Source organism: Panicum virgatum, chromosome 4K (genome assembly GCF_016808335.1).
Source record: "Panicum virgatum strain AP13 chromosome 4K, P.virgatum_v5, whole genome shotgun sequence".
Taxonomy (NCBI): Eukaryota; Viridiplantae; Streptophyta; class Magnoliopsida; order Poales; family Poaceae; genus Panicum; species Panicum virgatum.
The window spans coordinates 25104607-25116900 of record NC_053139.1 but is presented as its reverse complement, the minus strand read 5'-3'; the positions used below and the strand labels follow the sequence as shown (position 1 = coordinate 25116900).

At 42.7% G+C, this 12294-nt stretch overlaps 1 protein-coding gene across 1 annotated transcript; it reads right to left on the bottom strand.

Moving 5' to 3' along the window:
* Nucleotides 1-2163: 2163 nt before the first annotated feature.
* LOC120703546 lies at nt 2164-5924 on the bottom strand. The gene is made up of 4 exons (XM_039987658.1): nt 5775-5924; nt 4770-5676; nt 2678-4260; nt 2164-2589 (listed from the first exon to the last, which is right to left on the bottom strand). Exons 1-4 carry the CDS (start codon nt 5822-5824, stop codon nt 2340-2342), a joined length of 2790 nt encoding a protein of 929 aa, XP_039843592.1. The 5' UTR covers nt 5825-5924; the 3' UTR covers nt 2164-2339.
* Between the last annotated feature and the right edge of the window lie 6370 nt (nt 5925-12294).

Here is a 12294-nt window from a genome sequence, read left to right as displayed (position 1 = left end):
AGCCAAATAGCAAATGCACTTGATTTCAAGCCATGTTTGAGAAGTCAATGACATTTAGCTCATTTCTCAATCTTGCAAAACAATTTTCATCCAAAAGCAAGAATCAACTCAAATAACTTTGCAAGCCATCAAATATATCCAATGAATCCCCCACAACTAGATAATTGCACTTGTGTGTCGAAAGCACTTTGGACTTCATTTACTTGTCATGGCATTGGGTTATATATATGCAATAAGCTTCAATTTCTTGATTCAATCACAAGATCAAGAATATAAATTTCATTTGAATCAAGCCTCCAATGCCTTTGGTACCTACACACATTCGTCCATGTTTTGATGGTACCCAAACTAGGTTCGGTCCTCTCAAGTTAGGAGCCACATACCTAGGCAATGCCTTAGCATGAAAAGCGGAATATTTTGCAATACCAATCACAGAGGTACCATTGTCATCCTTTCTAAGCATATAATTATCATCAATTGAAATAGGTTTAGAAGTTTTACCTTAGGGACATGAATGCGCCATGTGTCCCCTTTCCCGGCATAAGTAGCATCTTCTCTTTTGTTGAGCCTTTTCTTCCTTGCTCATTTGATGCTTCTCTTTGCCTTGTTTCTCATTGTTTGCTTGAGCCTTCTTCTCAAGCTTGTTTGGGCAACCCGAAGCTAGGTGGCCCAATGTTGCACAACTATGGCACTTCCTGTGAGCAACCTCCTTCATCTTTTCTTGAATCTTGTTCTTGCTCATCATCTTGGCATCTTGGATATGCATTGAATGCCTTGCTCTTTTTCCATCCCTTCTTGTTCTCTTCTTTTTCATCTTCAAGTCACAAACTTGATCTTCATGATTGATCTTGACTTGACATTGGGCTGTCTTCTCTTGCTCAACTTGTGGTTTTGATTGAGGTTCTTGTTGCTTCACCAATTGCTTGGTTGGGCACATTGAGGTGAGATGACCCCAAGTGCGGCACTTGAAGCATTTGACATGTTTAAGCTTCTCTTCTTCCCTCTTCAACTGGAGCTTTTCTTTTTTGGGGCAACCATTTGCAAGATGTCCCATCTCATGGCATTGAAAGCACATGAAATGAGAGAGTTTCATTTCTTCTTGCTTTTTCATCTCCCTATTATATTTCTTCTTGCCCCATTTCTTGCCGTTGACTTTGCTCTTGTTAGAACCAATGCCACTCATATCACCGAAGCTTCTTTGATTTTTTATTATGCTTTCAAGGGTGAAACTTGATTTTGTCCACCTCTCTATCTTGTTTCTCAAATACTTCACTTGACTTTTGAGCTCATTGTTCTCCTTCAAAAGGTTAGTCTCACAAGACATAGAAGTAGAATAAGCATCTAATTGTGAAGAACACGACATAGACAATGAACTATCACAAGAGGTGGATACATGCTTCTTGCCTACATCACAAGGGTTAGCAACATTTTGCAATTGATCCTTTGACCCATATGATGAGCTCTCACTAGTTTTTATTCCTTTATTAGAAAGCTTGTTAGTGAGTAAAGCATGGCCTAGTACCAAGTTCTCATGAGCAACAATAAGCTCCTCATGAGTCAATTTTAGCTCCTCATATGAACAACTCATGATATAAAGTAGATGTTTTTGTTGTTCACATGTGTATTTGAGAAAAGAGTTTTCTTTTTCCAATTTGGTTGTTTTGGCTAACACTTTCTCAAATAATTTGTTCATGCTAGCATATCTACTCAAGAGCTCCTCATATGAATCAAGATCAATCACATTGCAATTTAATACCTTTGTGTCACCTTGTGACATGAAGCAATGTGGTGATGGAGATGAGCTTGAAGTAGCAATATCATCTATGCATGAACCAACTTGATCATCAAGTGTGCTTGGAGTAGAATCATCATGGGGCAATTGCGTTTTTACCCCTGTTTTGAACTCCAATTGCGATTTTACCCCTACTTTTTTTGACTTTGCATTTTTACCCTTACTGTTCCCAAATGAACACTCATTCTACCCCTACTCCGTGAACAGCAGTTAACGGTGTTAAAGAAGACAATTTTACCCTTGCAAATATACCCCTACTTTTTTTAGAACTTTGTGAATATACCCCTGTTTTCATTATATTTCAGCAGAATTTCAATACAAATATGAACAAGTATTTGACAAAAATTTAGACAGCAACATGCCATACAAAATTAAGTTGAAACCACATGCATATATGTTGATAATAGATAGATAACATCCCATCATATATACATATCCAAAAGAGATGTAGCACCAAATCAGAACCCCCCATCATACATATCCAAAAGAGAAGCACCATGAGATCACATCCCAACATAGTACATGATGAGAGGTGGCTGCATCACATTCATGCATCTATTCCTAACAATTGAGCCAATCGCCCTCCTGATCCTCCCCTTCTTCCTCCCCTTCTTCCTTTTCCCCTTCCTCCTCTAGCATTTTCGGTTCCAGTTTCATTTTCACTTGGATTTCCTCTTCCTCTTCCTCTTGCTCTTCCTCTTCCCCTCCCTCCTCCAGCAATTTCTGTTTGAACTTGAGTTTCACTTGGATTTCTCCTTCCTCTTCCCCTCCCTCTCCCTTTTTCTGTTGCACTTGCACTTCACACAAGCATAGAAAGATGTTCAATTAACAGTTTGACAACATAAAGTAGGAAAAAATAGAAATAGCTAGAAATCCACCACTCACCCTAAGGTTTGTGAAGATGATCCATTTTGTGAAGCTGAAAGCTTCCTCTTTTGACTAGCAGTGAGACCTCCTTGGCAATACTTGGCTATGTGGCCTAGTTCATTACATTCAGAACATGGCTTCCTCTTTTTGCTAGTGCCAGCCTCATCATATGACTTCATTCTAGATATTCTTGGTCTGCCCGGTTTCCTTCTCAATTTAGGTTTCTTGATTTTGTAGCCTAAATCAACACGTGGCCAACTATCCTTAGATGTCATAGGATTGAAAGTACCTGCATATGCCTTCCTAAACCTATTAACAGAGAAGTAGTCATCAATAAATTCATCCATCTTTGCATGCCTGCTAAGCCTAGCAATAAAAGCTAGAGCATGAGTGCAGGGCTTTCCAGTCACTTGCCAAGCTCTACAAGTACATGTCCTTTGTTCCAAATTAACTACATGTCTGAATCTGTTCACTGTTACTTCTGCTGTTCCAGCCCCACATATCAACACCTCATGGTCCTTAATAGTCTTGGTTTTAGCATTCAGAGCATTGATGATAGCTGGGATGATGTATCCTGACATTTTTCTACCAATTTTGGCCCTCAAAACCATTTTCTTGATGATCATCTGTCTTATCTTGTCATGCATCTCAACAATCTGAAAATCCTTGGTTTTTGACACCCAACTATTGAAACTTTCAGAAAGATTATTGTTGATGTAATCTACCTTGCAATCTTCATAGAATTTGCTTCTACTCCATACAAATGGATGATGCTCATCCAACCACTCAAGTGCACTAGGATCTTTCTCCTCTATCTTGCCCATGAAGTAGTTGAACTTATCAATTGTGAAGCTCTTGGCAGCACACCACATATTCTTACCATAAAGCTCACTACCATACCCATTCTTCTTCATGTTCTTCCACAAGTGTCTCATACATTCTCTATGCTCAACTCCAGGGTATACCTCATGTACAGCCACCTCTATACCTTTGCCCGCATCTGTACTAATGACAAGACCAAGAGGAGTACCAATAGCCTTCTTCAAGTTATTAACAAACCAAGTCCAGCTTTCTGTAGACTCGGTCTCAATCACACCATAAGCCACTGGAAATAGCCAATTGTGACCATCCACTGCAACTGCTGCTGCCAACTGACCCCTAGACCTTCCTGTCAAGTGTGTGGCATCCATGGCAATGTAGGGTCTACAACCTTGCAAAAATCCATCAATGCATGGTTTGAGAGCAACAAAGAACCTGCTGAAACAGAAATCACCATTGTCATCTTTTTCGGTGTCTAGCTCAACAATACTTCCAGGTACAACTCTGAGAAGTTCAGCTTGATAGGTCAGTAGCAAGTCGTAGCTGTCATCCCACTTGCCATATATAGTGTCCATTGCTCTATGTTTGCCTCTATAAACTCTATGATATGGAATATCTATGGAGTACTTTTTTTGCAGCATACTATGCAATTCACTTGGTCCCATATCAGGGTCATCCCGCAATAAATCCACCACTCTTTCAGCCACCCATTTGTTTGAGGCCATTGTTTCACCACAGTTGTTGAAAGAACCACAAGTATGCTTTGGTCCATTTGTCTTAACCTGCAACAAATGACAGAAAAATGTTCTAATTGCTTGCTGAAAATGACAGCAAAAAGGTGCTAATTGCTTGCTGAAAATGACAGAAAAATGGTGCTAATTGCTTGCTGAAAATGACGGCAAAAAGGTGCTAATTGCTTGCTGAAAATGACAGCAAAAAGGTGCCCATTGCTTGCTGAAAATGACAGAAAAATGGTGCTAATTGCTTGCTGAAAATGACAGCAAAAAGGTGCTAATTGCTTGCTGAAAATGACAGCAAAATGGTGCTAATTGCTTGCTGAAAATGACGGCAAAAAGGTGCTAATTGCTTGCTGAAAATGACACCAAAAAGGTGCCCATTGCTTGCTGAAAATGACAGAAAAATGGTGCTAATTGATTGCTGAAAATGACAGCAAAAAGGTGCTAATTGCTTGCTGAAAATGACAGCAAAAAGGTGCTAATTGCTTGCTGAAAATGACAGCAAAATGGTGCTAATTGCTTGCTGAAAATGACAGCAAAATGGTGCTAATTACCTTGCATCCAATGTATTTCGTACTAGTTGATGCAAAAAATGTCCACTTGCAGCCCTGGTTGGCTCTCTTGCATTTAGCTCTAAATCTGCTCTTGTCCTTTTTCACAATCTCAAAGGCATGGTCATGCAAGATTGCATGATGGGTAACTGCAGATTTGCACTGATCCACATCTGGAAACACCACATTTACATCAATATTTGGATTAGCAACATCATATGAAAAGGAGGGAGGGTCATATTCATCATCATTGTCAACAACTTCAACATTAGGATCAAACTCAGTGTCAGAGCAATCATCATCAGAGTCAGATGATGCAGCCAAATCACTATCATAGCTGCTATCACTTGGCGCTGCAAGCGAATCAGTGTCAGAATATATGCCCTCTTCATCAACTCCTACACCATCATCATCATCATCTCCACCTTTTCCCTTACATTTGGTGCCTCTCCTTTTATTACTTGTGGATGTGACTCTCTCATTGGGGCAGCTCTCATTGATAGGTGTCTCAGTGGCTCTTTCATTGGTGGTGGTGGGTGCTTTATTTCTTACAGATGGGTGACACCTACGTTTTGTTGGCGAACACTGCAATGGGCCCTCAAAATCATTGATCTGAGCATTAATCCGAACTACTCCCTTGTCTAGATTAAGTTGAAACCACTCAAACAGTTCCTCATCAGACTTTATCTCCATAGTATATTCTGACTCGCACGACAAAGTAATGTGCTGTTTCGAACCCCACATATAGTGTTCAGCTATGAAATCAACTAACTGCAGGATGCCATAATTTTGTGGGTCAACAGTTTGAGTTGGCAAGATTTTACCCTGCATCCATGTCTTTGGTCTCCCATCAGACAAACTGAAAAATGAGCAAACCCTAACAACCAGATTCAAATTTTTCTGATTTGGCCTACATATCAGAGCAAACGAAACCAAATTAGCGCAACTATCTAAATCCCTAGATTAATTCCTCCTACATTCGTCCTACATTTGGTCGAAATCTCATACCTGCTGACCAACTCCATGGTTGCTGTACACCCCTCGATCTCTGGATCCATCGCGCAGCCTGCTTGCCTGCGCAGCCGGGGAGCTGCGCGCCCGTGGCCGCTCCTCCGCCCGAGCGGCCGCGCGCACGCGCCGGCCCCCTCCGCCCGAGCGGCCGAGCGCCCGCTCCGCGCCGGCCCCACGCGCCCGCGCCGCGCCGCTCGCCCGCAGGCGCACGCGCCGCGCCGCCGCTCGCCCGCAGGCGCCGGTCCCACGCGCCCGCGCCGCGCCGCTCGCCCGCAGGCGCACGCGCCGCGCAGCCGCTCGTCCGCAGGCGCCGGCCCCCCGCAGGCTCACGCGCCGCTCGCCCGCAGGCGCCGGCCCCGCGCAGCCGCTCGCCCGCACGCGCCGGCCCCGCGCGCACGCCGCTCCCCCGGGCCGCGCGCACGCCGCTCGCCCGCTCGCCTGCGCGGCCGCCGCCTCCGCTAGGTTTTCACCGAGTCGAGTCTGAATGGTTGGGGAGAGGCAGTAGAAGAGATAAGGATAAGGGGCACATTTGTCTTTTGTAGATCTTTTCTTATTTCCCAAAGTTTTTTAACCCAGATGCATGTAACGGAGTTACAAATAGGGGTAAACGGCGCCCTTGTATTTGAACAGTAGGGGTAAAAATGCAAAGTAAGAAAAAGTCGGGGCAAAATCGCAATTGGGGTTGAAAACGAGGGTAGAAACGCAATAACCCCAATCATCATTTGCAACACTTGCATCATCACCATTAATCATGTCAAGTGAGTTTGTTGTAGATTGACCATGAGGTGGAGCACTCTTCCACAACCACCATATCGTGGATGTGCTCATCATCCTCATGCACTTCCTCGTTGGGTTTTTCGTCATCATCATCGGAGGCCGCCCCATATTTTTTATTGAGATAACTCCAAATCTCATGTGCGGTTTTCAAGTCCATGACCTCACAAAGTATGCAATCATGCAAAGATCTAAACAAGATGTTAGTAGCTTAGATGTCTAGATCTAGGCATTTCTTTTGTGTTTGAGTTATATTTCCTTCATCTAACACATGAGAAAAACTTACATATACCATCCACCACATTTGAGGGCAAATAAATTTAAAATTGCATATCATCCAATTTTTCCACCGTGCAAAGTGTGTGCCATCAAAAATGTGTGGACACTCAACATCTAGCCCATAAGTCGCCATCCTCTCGGGTTGGTAAGGACCACAGATGAGAGACCTCGGCTCTGATACCACTTGTAGGGTCGAGATGGCAGACTAGAGGCGGTGAATAGTCCTTTTTAAAACTTAAAATGTTGCCGGTTAACCGAAACAAGTGCAGAATTAAACTAATCGGTCTAGCAAAGACTACACCTCTCTATCTAAAATTTGCAACTTACAAAAGGATCCTAATTGAGCAACTAAGGTGCGGGCTAGGTAGAGCTCACCTACACAATTCTAGTTTGCAAGGTCACACAAGCCTATGCAACTAGTACTCAAACAACCGGGGAGCTCCTACACATACTAGCATGCAAAGTTTACAAAATCTAAACACAACTAGTAGTTCTCAAAAGCAAGGCTACACAAGCCAAACTAGAGAGATCAAAATTACTTAGCTACACAAACTAAGCAAAGTGACTAACAAAGCTACTCAATCCAATTAGTCACGCAAGAGTGCTACTTCTATGCCACACAAGCAAGGAAGGACACTAGCAAGCTAACTAATTAAAAGAGCAACTACACAAGCACAAGATATATATGAATGTAAATGCAAGGCTTGTGATTTGGAGAATGCAAACCACGAGAAGAGTAGACAAAGTTGACACGATGATTTTTATCCCAAGGTTCACTTGGTTGCCACCAAGCTAATCCCCGTTGAGACAAGCTCCATGGTTGCCACCGATCCTCTTGCTAGTGGTGACTCTCAAGTCACACTCTCCCACGTGGAGTGCTCACACCGAGCTCTAGCACATGATCCAGCCGGACCACTTGTTGCTCTTCGCGTCTCGCTCAACTAGAGTTGCTCTTCGCGGCTCCCGCTGGGTGAGCACAATACCCCTCTGTTGACGCTCCTTAGCGCCCCCGATTTGTATACCGCAAGCGCACGGTTTCGTGTAGCTTTTCCCTTAGAGTATTCCCCCAAGGTTTATCAATCCACGGAACCAAAGAGACAAGAAACAATCTACTAGCATAGAGATTCCTTTGTGTTGAGATGGTGAAAACGAATCTAATCTATTAAAAACGACTAACACCGAAGGTAGCAAGAGAAAGTTAGAGATAACCAATCTAGATCACCTAGATCATGCACATGTTGTAGTTCCAGCTAGATGTAGTGAAGTAAGATAGATGTGAATCTCAATGAAAAGCATCTTTAAACTCAAAATCTCCAATCCGATCCCTCGATACCCCACCTACTTAGCGGCAACGCCCTGTCACGATGCCACCCCTTTCGACAAAAGTACCCTAAAGCAAGTCGAACCCCCTTTGGTAGTTCCGCCATGAACCTCTAGCCACCATAACTACAAGATCATGCTAAGCGATCTATCTCGATAATAGAACTAGCATGAAGCAAACCCAAAGAAAAGAACGAAATCGAAAGAGAGAACATGGTCGCTAAACATTCAGAATCACAAATAACTTCACCATGAATGATTGTACATCACAAGATCACAACCGGGGCCCTACCTTGATCTTGATGATCCTAGCTCCAGAACTCCGATGTGGTCTTCCTTGCAAGGTTCCCACGTTGGCTAGGGCCAACCCTAGACAACTAGCACGACCCTCGGCTCTCCGAGAGGTGTCCCTCTATCTTCTCTGCTCCTTGGCGTCGTCTCCTGAATTGATCTCTGCGTGAACCTTGGGGAGGGGTCTTTAAATAGCCTCAGGGAACCCTAGGTCAAAGGGGAGGTTGAATCGACCTAAAAAAGGGCTGGGCCGGCCGGCCTGGCTCTTTCCTTCGCCGTCTCGTGTTCTTCTTTCTCCCCAAGTCTCCTGGAATCTTCTAGAGTTTATGTCTTTCACGATTGCACCCCATTAGACGTCGTTATCTTCGAGATTTCTTCGAGGAAAAGGATAGGATGGAAAATCCTTCCTTAAATATCTCTTTGCTTTGCTTAGCCCCGAAGTATCTTGATCTTATCTTGTGGGCTTTGTCCTTTGGGCTTCATTGGAGGGTGGATGTGCATGAACGGGCCTCTAATCATCATGGCCTTCGATCCTTTGTTCGGGCTTTGGCCTTCGTCTTTCTTCGTGTCATCGCGTGATCATGGGCCTCGCCATTTCATGCTCCAAAATTGGTCAAAAACCTGCAAAAACAAAGTACCTCCAAAATATATGTGCAAACACGAAAACGACCAATAATTGGGCTGAGGTTAGGATGGTTAGTGATTCTGATATTAAATTCATGCCATTATCAAAGTTAAATAGGGGATAAAATGGATACTTAAGGAGCGCCAACATTCCCCCCATGCTTAAACCTTGCTCGTCCTCGAGTAAGTCTTTGATAAAAATCAGCGCTGCATTTCAGTGTCCAATCCCTGCACTTGATCATACACGAGAAAACACAATGCTCCCAAAATATTTTGCAGTTAATAGTTCAAGTTGTAACCAGCTTTTTCAATGTGGAAGGTAGATAAAAGTTAAATGCTTCCCCACAATTATTAAGCACATGCTCTCAAAATTAAACAAGTCTCAGAATTAAGAAAGTAAGTTCCATAAGTAATGCTAAACCAAGATCAATAATTTAAACCTCATTGCAATTTGCTCATGGAAACTCTCAGCTCATCTTGTCTCTCAAACTTGCTAGAACTTTCTCCTTTCTTTCTCTCATATGTATGTGTGAGGCTTTATCTGGAGCTCTGGAAAGGTTAGTCCTAACAAAAGATATTATCAAAACAAGAAATACTTCTTATGGATTTACCGAGTCTCGTCAAAAAGACCATTGGAAAATAATTTTTTTATGGAGAGGGAGAGAATGGAACACACACTTTAGATGATGGACATGTGCAAATGGCAACGGTTGATCCCAAGGCACAACTGAAGTCCTTGTTATCGGATTGCACATGGTTGGAATAATTGAGTATAGAATAATCTTCAAAGTACCTGGAGTTTAATGAAGCTAAAGGAACCGAGGAGCTTTTCATCATCATTCATTTTTTTTCTTTCTTTTTGCTCCTCAGAACCGTTGGCAACACAATGCACTTACTCCACCTCCCCCCCATGCTTGAACGTTTGCTTGTCCTCAAGCAATGAAGTGATGATAACTTGATGGAGTGAGTGCACAAAACCTTTATCAATTCTCTGGACTCAACTTTGGAATTCAAGGGAGCATCTCCTCGTGAAAGATTGAAGCCAATAGAGGAGGAAAAGGGGCAGGCCGGCCGGCCTAAGGGTGTTGGGCCGGCCGGCCTACTGCCTGTAGGCCTCCACTTCTTTGGATTTTTCTTCTGCAAACTCTTTGATGCTTCCCAAGCTTATGTTTTACTGATTTTTTCTCTTGATTCCACTGTTTTGCCGTCGAAATATATACTCAATATATAGGTTGTGGTCAAGGAGGTGTTTCACAAAAAGATGTTTTCAGTTAAGGGTGGATATCCAGCGAGGTTTGCGATGTTCCCGGTGTAGAAACTCACAATGCATGGATAGAATGGCTAGCAAAAGAGAGGTACACAAAAATTCGGAATGGTCAGCTTCTTAGTCTCGTACCAAAGAAGATAAATCCTGAATTAATTCACCTGAAAATAATTCTTGCTCTATGGTTTGTTATGATATATCATGTAGGCTTGTAGAAGGGTAGAGCAATTGCAAAAGGTATCATTGACAAGGTTAGCTCAAAATTAAATCCAAATTAAATTTTTCTTGACAAACTTAAGTAAGAGAGCAAGAATAAAAGATATGGGTCTTAATTTATCATAACCTCCACAATTGAATTAGCCGGCATTTAATTAATTTTCAGATCATGTTAGAGAGAGCATTAGTTTAATCATGCATAAACCAAGCACAAGAAAGTAGACAAAGCGGCAACGATCATCATATTTTAACATGGCACAAACTTCCTATCATCATCACTAACCATAGCATTAAAGCGTGGGTGATGCATTTATTTATCATGGTGATGAAAGAAAAAGAAAACAATTTGCACACATGCTGAAAAATAAAAACAGAAAATTGCTACGCACACACAAGCTTGCACACATGCTGAAAATAAATGAAAAGAAATAGAAAAATCTAAACCACACGTGCGAGCATTTTATTCATGGTCTTGTCGTCGATCACTCTCCTTGATTGGCTCTTGCATTGTATCCTTGGTCATAGTACTGCTGAAATGCTCCTCCATTAAATTGTTCCGGTGGCGCCAGGCCTAGAAGTCCCATTTGATTTGCGATTCCCGCGGTTCCATCTTCTAGTTGGGTTGTGTGCCTCCGGATGGCATCTATATCTTCCATGTGTCTTCTTGCATAGGCACCCATGATTCTCATTCCTTGTTCCGGTTGAGGGAGGTCAAAATATTGTGCTCCAAATGACGGGTCGGGCATCTCTCCTTGGTATGACGAGGGTGGGCAGCCGTAGTTGCTAAATGGTGGGGGCGCTGCCGCAGCATGCCCCCATGCTTGATCTTGGTTCCCTTCCCATTGACTCATCCATCCTTGCGGGTATCCTTGTCCACTTGATGCACCTTGAAATTTATTCCTCCAATAAGTGGAACTTGGCGGTGGAAGGTTTACTTCCAAGTCTTCTTGTTGTGCCGATGCCGATGTTCCTTCAATTAACCTTCCTCTTTTTGATTTCTTCACCTTTTTTCCAATATTTTCAACTCGCCAATCAGTCCTCCCTCTTGCAAATAATTTCAGCCTTTGATCGAGGAGGGAAATATCCATCTCAGAGATAGTGAATCCCTTCTTTTCATCCCCTCTGATATAATGGCCCTGCCTCAAATGTTCAATCCCAATATCTCTTCCTGGGACATAATATTTTTGGATCACTCGTAACCTCGGATTCATGGCTCGGGCTATCATTGTGAGATAACACCCCAAACCAACTTCTCCCGTACCGGATGATACTTCACAAATCCACCTTTCAACCATGATGTAGGTGGGATCAATCAATTGTTTCTTCACCAATAAAGCATACATCCAATTTAATTCTTGGTCGGTGACCTTCGATTCTCTCATCCTCCCGAGAATTCTTTTGCTCAACCAAGAGTGGAATATTTGGAGGGTCACATTACTTATATTTTTCCTTTGGCGGTTGATATCTTTTGCTATCTTTCTCCAAAATTCATCAAGCTCTCCATCTTCAACTTGCACCATTTCATATGCATTACTTTTGAATCCGAGCAAACTCCCTATTTCTCCATAGGTGATGACTTTCTCTTCATTCTTGAGCCTAAATTTCAGACATGGAACTTCTTCATCATCCACCACTTCCGTTGTTTTTTCTAATGTCATGAACATCTCCAAAGCCACCTCTTCTTGCATGTCTACCGTGACACCGTCGGAAAATAACTTCCAACCGATGTTCTCCAAAAGCTCATAGATG

Excerpts from the sequence above, each read along its gene's own strand:
- LOC120703546 (XM_039987658.1), bottom strand. The coding sequence starts at position 5,824 with ATGGATCCAGAGATCGAGGGGTGTACAGCAACCATGGAGTTGGTCAGC. Across the intron at positions 5,677-5,774 it reads ACCATGGAGTTGGTCAGCAG|GCCAAATCAGAAAAATTTGA; the intron begins GTATGAGATTTC and ends TCTGATATGTAG. Across the intron at positions 4,261-4,769 it reads CGAAATACATTGGATGCAAG|GTTAAGACAAATGGACCAAA; the intron begins GTAATTAGCACC and ends CATTTGTTGCAG.